Consider the following 13844-nt stretch of genomic DNA (forward strand, 5'->3'; position numbering starts at 1 on the left):
ACATGAACATGAAGTTAAGACAGTAGCACTATAGATATACAGCCTGCATCCAGCATGCATTACAGCATGAGAACATGGACATTATGTCTTGCAGGGTTGTGAAAAATCAAAAGTGCATAAGACTTGCAGATTGAAGTTTAATGTGTAATAGAAGGGGTTAAAGGACACCTTAACATTAAACTTCATCATGGAGCAAACCAATCTGAACCCACCCCTGTCCTATGATTGTTGGCTGTAACTGATTAGTGTTAGCTCTGATTAACATTTTAACCATTAGACTCAAGGCATTAGCAGTTAATGTAAGAGGTTATGTTCCTGTGAGGCAGTGATAGAGGGCTGTCATTGTATTGTCACAGAAGCAGGGGGCCTCCTGAAGGACCCCCACAAAATATAAGCACGGTTTGGACCCTGCCGTTGTCATCTGACCCCTCCCCAGTCTACAATGTGCTCACTAGATTCTCCTTGGCACATCATAGATAGCCATCTGCTGATAGTTTGCCAACAGTTCTCCCATGTACAAGACCAAATTAAGAGCAGATGACTTCTTAGGCTGTGTGCCCACGATGCAGAAATGCTCAGGATTTTTTACTGAGCATTTCTGCATCTCCCTTGCGGGTTGACAAGCACTTTCCAAGTGATTTTAGCATCACTTGGAAAGTGCTTGACAACTTGGTCACACTATATAAATCCATACAAACAGCATGGATTTATATAGTGTGACAGTAAAGCATGATAAAAAATAAATTTATAATTAACCTTCTGGTGGCCCCCGCAGTCTTGCCCTGATCAGTCCTGGCTTGCCAGCAGCTCGTGGTACACTGAAGGACCTGTCATCACATGACTGACATCAGCGCAGGTCCTTCAGTCAACCGCGGGCCATCAGAAGGTAAATCTGATTTTTCTTCCACAAGTTCTATGGTACCTGGGTCCGGAGGAGAGTCTCCTGTCCTCCAGACCCAGGTACTATCTGCACATTGAAATGCTTGGATTCTGCATCTACAGATGCAGAATCCAAGAGTTCCAATGCAAGTCAATGGCAGTGAAAATGCTTCCGCAAAATAACTGCTAGTGCTGTGTTTTTCCGCAGTGATAACCCGCAGCGGAAGTTTCTGCAGCATGTGCACAGCACATGCGGATCATTGGGGAACATGGCAGGCCTTCTACCATGCATTTAAGCAGCGTTTTTTGCTGCTGCGGAAACGCTTAAAAATGCATCGTGGGCACACAGCCTAACAGTCACTACAAGTTAAGGATTGCAGATAGCTAGTCTAGCTATTGGTTACATTGAATCGGGTGTTGGGGACACTTACGAGGCCAGGAGGATGGCAGCTGTTCCCACAAGCTGCAGCTTCCCCCTCAATACAGACATACAAGACAGAAACCTGTCCAGGTAGTTGATTGCAAGAAACAGGGTTTCACTACGAAGCTTGTACTCTTCTCGGACTTCAGCAAGCCAATCCACCAATATGGTCCTCATGGTGGAAGTGATGTCAGGCTGCTTCCTCATGTAATAGGGCTTCGGCCTATGTTTAATCTATTAAAGGGTGAAAGTAAGCTGTGAATACATTAAGTTCAAGTAACATTTAACAAATGCATTTACTAGTTTAAGAGTAGTTTTAATGCATAGATATTAGCCATAGTACAGCTGAGCAGGTCATTCTGTAAATGTTAGTCTGATGACACCATTGACCTTTATGTGCGGACTACAGTAAATTTATACTTTGAATCAAGTTTTATAAAATCACTTGTTTTAAGCATATTTCAGAAGCCTTAAATGCCAGTAGTCCTCATGGTACAGCATATGCAAGAGCTGAAGTTGGCAATGCAACATTATGGTCAGTGCAGGTGTATTACAAGGATTGAGGTTTTTTTTTTGTTTTTTTTTTTTATTTTTTAAAAGCCTCCTGAATGTTTTATAGAAATCATTACACTAGAGGGGAAATTGTAGCAGCTTTGTCTGAAATAGTTAAGTGCAACTAGCTTGTTAAAGGTTTTGGAGTGATGATCACAAGGCTTAAGTGGGTATTCTTAATACAGTATGTAGTAGATGTAATAGCAAATTTCTTTAATTAGAAATGTAGTATAGTTCTTATTTGCAATGTTGCTTACCCCATGTGTAGGGCATTGAAACTCTAGGTATCTATGGTTATGACTAGTGATAGTTAGCCGTTACTGGTCATAACCACCAATACCCAAGCTACTGTAGTGTCCTACATTGGGCAAAAGTGAATACGAAAGACTACTACATTTGATTGTAGGCATTTGTTATTACACCTACTACGTGTAGTGATAGGACCTTGGGAGATGGGAATACCCCTTTAAGTCATTTGCAAAGTTTCTCAGCTGGCATTTTAGACAAATCTGTACTGTACACATTTCACAGGCCTGAAGACTCTGTACTTTGATTTTCATACACTTGTCTGTTCAGTGTTCACAGACAATGTTTGTTAATAAATCATGGACATGTAACTAGCATCATAAATTATAGTGTGTGCCTTCAGAAAAAAAAGTGTAGTATACACACACACAATGTATATGCAATCCTAATCTTTACTGGAACTATTGGTTGTGGACAGGATTTAGGTACTTTAATATGTCAACCTGACTTGCCAATTCTTTATAAAATGTCCCTTCACTCTGGGCTTAAGGGAAGCCATCACCAGGAGAATGCAGTCCAATCTGCAGGCAGTGTTATAGAGCAAGGTAGCCAAGCATAATGATATAATAAGCAAAAATGCAGTATAACTTGGGTTTAAATCATTTACACCTCTGCTCTCTGGGATTCTGTCAAGTGGGAGGTCCCATCAGTGACTGCTTTCTTTAAGTGTGCAGAGTTACTACTGATCAGGCTGCCAACTTGATCAAAGGATTAAATCATTTAAAGTTAGTGAGAACTAGATTTCAAGCTACTCCTCTATAACCTGCCACCTGCAGATTGGACTGCATTTTGCTGGTGACAGGTTCCCTTTCACATGTTACTGCCTGGTGCTTACAATTTGCCTCCTTTACTCAGGTTTGCATTTGTCCTCCTAAAAAAAGGTCACCATGGTGGCATAAGAGGAGAGCACCAAGTCTTTGATAAAGTGCCACCTAATCAGTATGGCATTCTGATGTGCAGAAAGCACATGGAGGTGCTACTACATAAGAGTTACATGTTCACTTCAGTCTCAGGGTAGAGGGGCATTTAAGTTGACAAGAGATTAAAAGGAAAGTCCCCACGATGACTGAAGCTGTGCATCTTTAATAGCACAAAAATGCAGCATCTTACATCAAAGTGAATAGGATTTATAGAAAGCCAATACCCAACACTGTCATTATGCAGTGTAAACTGACCTGCAGTGCATATCTGAAAGCTGCACCATGTCATTTTCTCTTTGGGGAGGGGGATGCAGATTCACCCCCCTCCCCATTAACCATCAATAGAGTGGTCAAAGCCAAATATCATGAAGTACCAAGAGACAAGAGCAGCTTTATGTAAAACATGACAATGGGAGATTGCAGAGTAGAAGTAGGCGTTTAAAATAAACTAACCCAATAGGTCTGGAAATGCTACAACAGCAAAAACTCGTTGTGGAAAATTAGCCCAACGCTGTAAATATAAGTTGGTATTGCACCAAACTAGGTGGAAGAGGTCAGAAACATTAAAGTGGGTCCATCAGCATAAAGTGACCAAAACCAGAGCAGTCAAGGCTAGAAAGATTGAACAGGTCGGCATTAGGTGCACTGAGTTGGTCAGCCACACAAGGGTGCACTGAGCACCTAGGCTTGGTTTGATCAGTCGTTATGTGCTGACAGATTTCCTACATTACATGAATGGTGGTGTTAAGTTTTTCCTCAACCAGTTTGTCTGGAGGACCATTACACACTTCAGCTTCACGCAGGTAGTGATGAATCTCATCTATGTATTCTGCCACTGCAGCAACATCTGGGTCTGTTTCAGAAACCATCTCTTCAGGCTGATGTTGTAGTGTTGTGTCCATCATCATCGGGGAGGCTACGTTTGTACAAGAAAAAAAATTAATCTTGTGTGGACCATACAGTCTACAAACCAGGACCCCAGAGAAGATACAAACCTGCACTGACATCAAGTACCAGTTGGAACTTCTGTTTTGTCATACTGGCCTCAGCTTGTTCCACACTTCGAAGTGCTACTTGAAATGAGCCATTCCTTGGTTTACCCTCTGGTTCATCCACATAGATGGTAAAGTACGGCTTGGGGACCACCGCAGATGCATCACCAGTGAAGACTTTGCCAGGAAGAGGAAACACATTCTCACTGCCACATGCAGGTTTTACTACTGCGGTACCCTAGAAGAGTGAATAGTGAAAGTGTTAAGTGTAGAGAGAAGAAAGGGTTAATCATAAGACATCAGGACCACAACCATAAGATGCAGTGTTCTCACTTGATGTTTTGACTGTTTGAACATTCATAGTATTCATTATACACAGGACAGAGGTCCAGTAGACACAGGTCCCTGCATTCATCCCAATAATAGGACCATGTTCCTATAAGGTGAAGTGATCACATGTGCAGATGTACTCCTTCATTTTTACAGCAGACCATGCACCAAGTGTAGAACTCCCTAATCTCAAAGTAATGTCGTATTGCTAAAATACAGTCAGTGATTTGTAAGGGGTCCAATCTCTGATTGCAAGAAAGAAGAAACTTGTGTTGGTCCAGCACTGCAAGCCCTACATTCTCAGATCAGTGGTGGACCCAGGTCAGGTCCTCAAAGGCAGATTGCCAAGATATTTTAGGAGATGGAAACCACAGAAAGCCCAGCAATACTAGAAAAGTCATTTTGGTGGATGTTAAATTGGACCTCATATCAACAATTAAAATGGGATTTCCATTTACAATGTACAACTAGTAGCAAGTCCTGGAGATAAGATAGTCACTGAGAAACTGCACCAGGGAAGCTCTATTGGGCCCAAGACCACCATGAGGAGGTCACAACCACCAGCCTCCTGTAGCCCCTGGTTAGGAACCTGATGGCTATGACACATCCAGCATGTGAGTGGATTCCTGGCGACAATAGATCTTGCTGCCATCAGTTTGTGTAGACCATAAAAGTGAATATCCACATTGTAATTTGAAGTCCAGATATACATTTTAAATCAAGTTTGCCCCTGGTGCACTGGCATGGATGACACCTGGCAGTATATAGACTTACCTGGCTCAGTGACCTCTGGCGCTGATCATTTTCACTGATGACACCAAGCACTGTTCTCTGTATCTGCTGTGGAGGCAGGAGCAGATTTGTCTGAGCAAATACCTCCACTTTTGGTAAAGAAAGGTTTTTGTGGTAGTCAAAGCCTCCCATGCTGGTGTTTCCAACAAATTGGATATTGGATGAACTATTGCGATGCATTTCCAGTCAGACCAAGACTGCAACTAGGGGGAAGAAAAAAAAAAATTATATATATCTCTCTCATGCTCAAGTTTAGCTTAAGAAATCCTGATGATTGGCAGCTGTGGGTTCTAGCAGGTGAAATCCACAATACAAATTTGCATGTGGTGGATAACAAGCTCGTAGCACCAGTTCACTCACATCAGCATTTCCCAAGCTCCATCAGCACAGCCCCCAACACATCAGGTTCATACAGGCAAGAACCTGAACAGTTTCAGATGCCTTCATTCCACCACCTGTGCAATACATGTTGGGGGTGTGAGGACTGGGGTGTGGGAAACCCTGCATTACATGGTGGATTTGATCAAATCTCATCCATCGTTCTGCTACTGGACACAGCCAGCATGATGTTTTTCCATTAGCCACCATACACACTTGAGACTTTAAGTTGTGTGCAGTTACAGCCTCAGAATAATGAGCTCACGGAGAGTTACTGTAACAGAAATTACAGTACCTTATAGCTACAGAGTTAGGAGACCAACCAAGGTCAGGTCATGATGAGACTTTGCTTCGCTGAGGTAACATATCCAGCCATTAACAGAAATGGCAGCCGATAACCAAAGACCTCAACCTACAAAGCCAACTGTCACCATGGTGTGTGGCACCTGCCAGTGAGCAGCACACTGGACATCCGAGCAGCATAATTACCAGGTCTAAACAAGCAACATTCCTGCTACCATCCTCCCCCAACCCAAGAGGGATTTACCTACCTGCTACACAGTGATCTGTAATATGAAGGTCATACAACATTTAGATCAGCACAAGATTCAGAGTTAGAGGTTTTTTAGTAACTTTCACATGGTGATAAAGAAAGATTCTAGAGAACTTAGGTCTGGACACATGCAAACACATAATCCTGGCACCAAGCAGTGACAGATCTACTGCACACAGCAGCAGGGTTCACATGGAGCCAAGGAAAAAAAAAAAAAAAAAAAAAAGTAAGAAATACATACATTTTTAAAAGTTGATAAACTTAAAAAAAAATACATTGGTAGAAGCTAATAGATCAGTGGTGACAAGTCTCTGGCACAAATGCCAGAGGGAGCACTCAAAACCCCCTCTACCGGTTTACAGTTGAAGGTCAGGCCTATGTGGGAGGGGGGGGGGCCCCCACCAACACTAGTGTCACCTACATGTTGCCAATCAGGCCAGCAGCAGACATCTGCTTACCAGTGACATCTTGCACTGCCTGTACCACCACAACAGCCAGCTATAGGATACCATGCAGCATGGGAAAGTATTTTATTTTTAAGTGTACTGGAGAAGAACGGAAGGGCCCAAGCATGGGGGACAAGACAATCAGTATTTGCATTAAAGCAACACATGACTAGGACAATAAGTGTACTTTTGCCCACCCCTTATTAGCATAGGACAGGTTTGTTGGGTGTTTTGAAACCCCAATTTCACAGCCCTGGAGCAGTGCTGCTCACTCTGTGCCCAGCTACTATACACAGCCAGAGACTTATTGGCACCAAGGGCATGTACCCCCTAGATGCCCACCTTCATCAAAACAGAAATATACACACGATCAGCATCAGTTTGCTACTCATGGGCATCAAAACCCAACAAGCCCACCCTGTGCCAGGACATGATCATGATGCCAGGGGGCGGCAGTGAACCGCTGGGCATAGCCTTGTATTAGCAGCTTCTCTGTCTGCCTGGGTGCACATCAGCAGTTAACTGCACAAATAACTACACACCACTCAGCACGGGCTGCAGCCGATCCTTACCGCTGGCCAATCAGCTGTTCCGTCCTCCTGTCTCACCGTACAGCGCTCTGCCTCACCAGCCCGCACACCCGCTATTTATTAGAAGATGATGAGAAATGCTGATTGCCTGCACCCGTGCAGGAGGAGCGGGTGTCGGGCGCAGGCTGGCGGTGTACATGGCCGGGGAGCTCCCGCTGCCTCTGATCATTGCTAAACTCAAACCGGTGTATTCAATCTGCCCGCTCCGGCGAGTGCTGACCAATCAGCGAGCGCCCCAGCCGCATCACGTGATGCCGTCGTCCTAGAGACTTTAGAGCGGCGTGCTGAGAGCGAGCAGGAGGCAGCGTCTCCATGGTGACCAGTGACAGCGCTGTCATCGCTCAGCCCTGAGCTGTCAGTGTCATGGAGGCATCGATCCGCTGCCTGTAATATAAGTACCTGCCCTCTCATATAGATATATGCAGCTCCCTTCAGGGGTCACTCAGCTTTCCGGGAACCCTAATAGGCAACTCAATTATGGGGTCGAATGACAAGCAACCAACGTTCACACCATTCATCATTTACGGTTTTTTTAAGTCATTTTTCTACGTTGCCTTTCTTTTTGCCTTAGCAGATTTGACCCCACATACATTAAATGGTAAATACAAACGGCAAATTCAAACGTGGGGTTTTGGTTTTTTTGCTCTTTTGCGCCTTTTTAGCATTAAACATGGTATTATTCTTTGACATGCGGAATGTTGGTCTTAATCCGTGCAAAAAATACAAATAAATACAAAAAATATATCAGGGGTTAATGGAGAACCTTTGAGCCAAAAAAATTGTTTTTAAGAAATCGCAATGGATGAATTAGGTGAAAACACCTGGAATTGGCTAACACGGCCCACAGAGGCGAACAGGACAGAAAAAAGCTGAAAAAAGGTGCAAAATATATAAATTCTGCAGATAAAAATCCAGCAAAAAAAGAGAATATAAAAAAGGCGAAAATTCAGCGATGAATCGTCCCCGATGAGTCGTGTGCGGTGTCACACTATACACCTGCTGGTATTAGCTGACAGGTAGAATAGTCACCTCCGCTACATCCAGGAGCCTCCCGGAAAAAGGGGAGACCACAGACAACCGAAGGGGTGGAAAATGTCGCGGGTGTCACCTTTCTGTGTCTGATGTCGGGATGCTCTGTCATAAGATCTCCGGAATATCACTGTGCACCCATCCACATAAATTGTGCAATAAACCGTCCACACGTCTAGTGCTGTAAACCAACCACATGACTAGTGCTGTAAACCAACCACACGACTAGTGCTGTAAACCATCCGCATGTCTAGTGCTGTAAACCATGCACACGTCTAGTGCTGTAAACCAACCACATGACTAGTGCTGTAAACCACCCACACGACTAGTGCTGTAAACCAACCACACGACTATTGCTGTAAACCATCCACACGTCTAGTGCTGTAAATCATGCACACGTCTAGTGCTGTATACCATCCACATGACTAGTGCTGTAAACCAACCACACGACTAGTGCTGTAAACCATCCACACGTCTAGTGCTGTAAACCATCCACACGTCTAGTGCTGTATACCATCCACACGACTAGTGCTGTATACCATCCACATGACTAGTGCTGTAAACCATCCACACGACTAGTGCTGTATACCATCCACACGACTAGTGCTGTATACCATCCACATGACTAGTGCTGTAAACCATCCACACGTCTAGTGCTGTAAACCAACCACATGACTAGTGCTGTAAACCATCCACACGACTAGTGCTGTAAACCATCCACATGTCTAGTGCTGTAAACCAACCACACGACTAGTGCTGTAAACCATCCACATGTCTAGTGCTGTAAACCATGCACATGTCTAGTGCTGTAAACCATCCACACGACTAGTGCTGTAAACCATCCACATGACTAGTGCTGTATACCATCCACATGACTAGTGCTGTATACCATCCACACGACTAGTGCTGTATACCATCCACATGACTAGTGCTGTAAACCATCCACACGTCTAGTGCTGTAAACCAACCACATGACTAGTGCTGTAAACCATCCACACGACTAGTGCTGTAAACCATCCACATGTCTAGTGCTGTAAACCAACCACACGACTAGTGCTGTAAACCATCCACATGTCTAGTGCTGTAAACCATGCACATGTCTAGTGCTGTAAACCATCCACACGACTAGTGCTGTAAACCATCCACATGACTAGTGCTGTATACCATCCACATGACTAGTGCTGTATACCATCCACACGACTAGTGCTGTATACCATCCACATGACTAGTGCTGTAAACCATCCACACGTCTAGTGCTGTAAACCAACCACATGACTAGTGCTGTAAACCATCCACACGACTAGTGCTGTAAACCATCCACATGTCTAGTGCTGTAAACCAACCACACGACTAGTGCTGTAAACCATCCACATGTCTAGTGCTGTAAACCATGCACATGTCTAGTGCTGTAAACCATCCACACGACTAGTGCTGTAAACCATCCACATGACTAGTGCTGTATACCATCCACATGACTAGTGCTGTATACCATCCACATGACTAGTGCTGTAAACCATCCACATGACTAGTGCTGTAAACCACCCACACGACTAGTACTGTAAGCCATCCACACGACTAGTGCTGTAATCCATCCACACGTCTAGTGCTGTAAACCATCCACACGACTAGTGCTGTAAACCATCCACATGACTAGTGCTGTAAACCATCCACATGACTAGTGCTGTAAACCATTCACACGTCTAGTGCTGTAAACCATCCACACGACTAGTGCTGTAAACCATCCACACATCTTGTGCTGTAAATCATGCACACGTCTAGTGCTGTATACCATCCACATGACTAGTGCTGTATACCATCCACACGACTAGTGCTGTATACCATCCACATGACTAGTGCTGTAAACCATCCACACGTCTAGTGCTGTAAACCAACCACATGACTAGTGCTGTAAACCATCCACACGACTAGTGCTGTAAACCATCCACATGTCTAGTGCTGTAAACCAACCACACGACTAGTGCTGTAAACCATCCACATGTCTAGTGCTGTAAACCATGCACATGTCTAGTGCTGTAAACCATCCACACGACTAGTGCTGTAAACCATCCACATGACTAGTGCTGTATACCATCCACATGACTAGTGCTGTATACCATCCACATGACTAGTGCTGTAAACCATCCACATGACTAGTGCTGTAAACCACCCACACGACTAGTACTGTAAGCCATCCACACGACTAGTGCTGTAAACCATCCACACATCTTGTGCTGTAAATCATGCACACGTCTAGTGCTGTATACCATCCACATGACTAGTGCTGTATACCATCCACACGACTAGTGCTGTATACCATCCACATGACTAGTGCTGTAAACCATCCACACGTCTAGTGCTGTAAACCAACCACATGACTAGTGCTGTAAACCATCCACACGACTAGTGCTGTAAACCATCCACATGTCTAGTGCTGTAAACCAACCACACGACTAGTGCTGTAAACCATCCACATGTCTAGTGCTGTAAACCATGCACATGTCTAGTGCTGTAAACCATCCACACGACTAGTGCTGTAAACCATCCACATGACTAGTGCTGTATACCATCCACATGACTAGTGCTGTATACCATCCACATGACTAGTGCTGTAAACCATCCACATGACTAGTGCTGTAAACCACCCACACGACTAGTACTGTAAGCCATCCACACGACTAGTGCTGTAATCCATCCACACGTCTAGTGCTGTAAACCATCCACACGACTAGTGCTGTAAACCATCCACATGACTAGTGCTGTAAACCATCCACATGACTAGTGCTGTAAACCATTCACACGTCTAGTGCTGTAAACCATCCACACGACTAGTGCTGTAAACCATCCACACATCTTGTGCTGTAAATCATGCACACGTCTAGTGCTGTATACCATCCACATGACTAGTGCTGTAAACCATCTACACGTCTAGTGCTGTAAACCATCCACACGTCTAGTGCTGTAAACCATCCACACGTCTAGTGCTGTAAACCAACCACACGACTAGTGCTGTGTAATTTATCTGCACAATTGTACAGGTAAAATCTGCAACATTTCTGCCTGTGTAGATTCCTGAATGAAAAATGTCTAATAATTCCATGATTTCCCCCTCGATATATGTCAGTGGCGGATGTATAATATAGCTGTACAGTAAAGCTGTGTACATCTAGTACCACATATGTCTGCTGAGCCTAATCCTCAATGATAATAGCAACCTGGCTGAATAGTAAAGGTAGGAACATGACAGAACTGGCCATTATACTGTACTTCCAGAGGGTTTCTCTGTGTGATGAGCAGTGGAGACCTTTTTGATATGCTCCATTTGCAGCAGGGATCACATTACCTGGACTACAAACAGTTAATGAACGATAACAATGGCTAACAGTCGCTTGCTGCACATTGTCCCCTCATTCAGAGCCGAGTGCAGACTATGAATATAGAAAATTATTACTGTCTTTAATACAGAAGTGATATCATGTTTCTGACATTACCAAGGTGGAAACATGTTCCCCTCTCCTAAGAAAATATCTCTGCGACTACACAAAGTGCAGATCTCTATTAGCAGAAGTGTACAGATCACCTGATCCCGAAGGTGACCACAGTCTGGGCGGATGATGACTCATGAGAACCGCACCATAAACATTTGTGCAGTGGCCCTCTTTCTACATAGATACATATATTGTTAGAACCTTGCTGTTAGGTTTTTTTTCCTTTGCTGGTCACATGACCTTGTTGGCCTATTTAATCCTGCTCCGCCCTTCTGGCTTTGCTGGACTTCATTGTATATCTACTTTCTAGCTAGCCTGTGCTCTGTATCTAACTCTGTTAGTTTGCTTGGTCTACGGACCTCTATGTTCTATCTATTTTGTTTGTTCGTCTGTCTGCTACTATTTCTGTTAGGAGGTGTCCCATATTCCTCCCAGTCCTTAGTACTTGTAGGGATTCCCTCCCCACATCTATAGGTCTCTGTACAGACTAGATTAGGACTTTAGCAGGTCTGATCGCAGGATCAGGTTCCCTGTTACATCGTAGGGATTCAGCTGAGTCCTATAGTAGGGACAGATCTCCTCTCTTTCCTTAGCTTTGGTAGCAGAACATAACAGTAAGTCCAGCCAAGCCAGAAGGGCAGAGCAGGATTAAATAGGCCAACAAGGTCATGTGACCAGCAAAGGAAAAAAAACCTAACAGCAAGGTTCTAACAGTGGCACAAACAACCTCCCATGAGGAGTGTTAGATGGGGCATTCTCCTGAGCTTTAAGAATCTCATCTTCCAAAACGGAGTCTAAAGCAGCTATCACAACACCTTCTTGTAAAATGTTTTCCTCTTTCTCAGCACCGACTATGGGAGAAAAACTGCGAGACAAGGCATCCGCCTTAACATTCTTAGTACCAGGGATGTAAGTAACGGAGAAATTAAACCGCGAGAAAAACAGTGCCCAGTAACATCAGGCTGCATAAGGATGGGAGCAGAGGTGCCTGAGGAGGAGAATTTTTCCAGTGATTTGGAAAGAGTTTGGACGGATGTGCGTGGTAATCTTCAGGAGGCCAACAGAAAATCTAAAGACTACTTTGATAGGAAACGACAGGAGGTTTTGTTCGCTGTTGGTGACATGGTTTGGTTGTCCTCTAGGAATCTGCGGTTGAGGATTCCTTCTAAGAAATTGGGTCCCAAGTTTGTAGGGCCCTTTAAGGTGCTTCAGGTTGTCAACCAATCTGCTGTTAGGTTGGAGGTTCCTACCTCCTGGAGAATTAATCCGGTCTTTCATGTCTCTCTGTTAAAAAAAGCTGTTGTGTCGGATGGTGACGCCTCTGCCTCTGTTCCTCCGGTGGTGGAGGACGGGGAATATGAAATTTCTCGCATCCTTGACGCTAGACGGTATAGAGGTAGTTTGCAGTATCTTGTGGCCTGGAAAGGTTTCGGACCCGAGGATAACTCTTGGGTGAGGTCAGATGATGTTTCCGCGTCCAGACTTATCAGAGCGTTTCACAGGAGATTTCCTGATAAGCCTGGTCCTAGGGGATCCGGAGGATCCTCTTAGAAGGGGGGGTACTGTTAGAACCTTGCTGTTAGGTTTTTTTTCCTTTGCTGGTCACATGACCTTGTTGGCCTATTTAATCCTGCTCCGCCCTTCTGGCTTTGCTGGACTTCATTGTATATCTACTTTCTAGCTAGCCTGTGCTCTGTATCTAACTCTGTTAGTTTGCTTGGTCTACGGACCTCTATGTTCTATCTATTTTGTTTGTTCGTCTGTCTGCTACTATTTCTGTTAGGAGGTGTCCCATATTCCTCCCAGTCCTTAGTACTTGTAGGGATTCCCTCCCCACATCTATAGGTCTCCGTACAGACTAGATTAGGACTTTAGCAGGTCTGATCGCAGGATCAGGTTCCCTGTTACATCGTAGGGATTCAGCTGAGTCCTATAGTAGGGACAGATCTCCTCTCTTTCCTTAGCTTTGGTAGCAGAACATAACATATATACATTCAGTGTGCGCCAAACCTGAATCTGACCATTTGACAAATGTTATAAGTTACAAGGTTGTTTGTGATTTTTCTCCAAATTTTTGCACTGTAGCCCTAACCCGAGGGCTCATACTAATCTGCGTATAAATTGGACGAGTGCAATCCGACAATAAAATCGGATTGCACTCTGACTATTGT

General features: G+C 44.3%; 1 protein-coding gene across 2 annotated transcripts in view; it reads right to left on the bottom strand.

Annotated features, from left to right (window-relative positions):
* The window catches only part of CCNA1 (cyclin A1), a 207101-nt gene that overhangs the window by 3791 nt on the left and 189466 nt on the right, over window positions 1-13844 (bottom strand). Inside the window, exons 1-5 of one of the 2 annotated variants that reach the window (XM_073669846.1) lie at window positions 7142-7370; window positions 5175-5395; window positions 4074-4308; window positions 3867-3994; window positions 1311-1534 (exon numbers count right to left, since the gene is read on the bottom strand). In XM_073669846.1, coding sequence (XP_073525947.1) covers window positions 1311-1534; window positions 3867-3994; window positions 4074-4308; window positions 5175-5372 — 785 coding nt within the window. In that variant the 5' untranslated portion in view covers window positions 5373-5395; window positions 7142-7370. Of the gene's footprint in view, window positions 1-1310; window positions 1535-3866; window positions 3995-4073; window positions 4309-5174; window positions 5396-7141; window positions 7371-13844 lie in introns of those variants that run through there. The other variant, XM_073669851.1, reaches the window with a different exon arrangement.

Source organism: Phyllobates terribilis, unplaced genomic scaffold (assembly GCF_046119375.1).
Source record: "Phyllobates terribilis strain yellow unplaced genomic scaffold, ASM4611937v1 Scaffold_2__4_contigs__length_985480577, whole genome shotgun sequence".
Lineage (NCBI taxonomy): Eukaryota > Metazoa > Chordata > Amphibia > Anura > Dendrobatidae > Phyllobates > Phyllobates terribilis.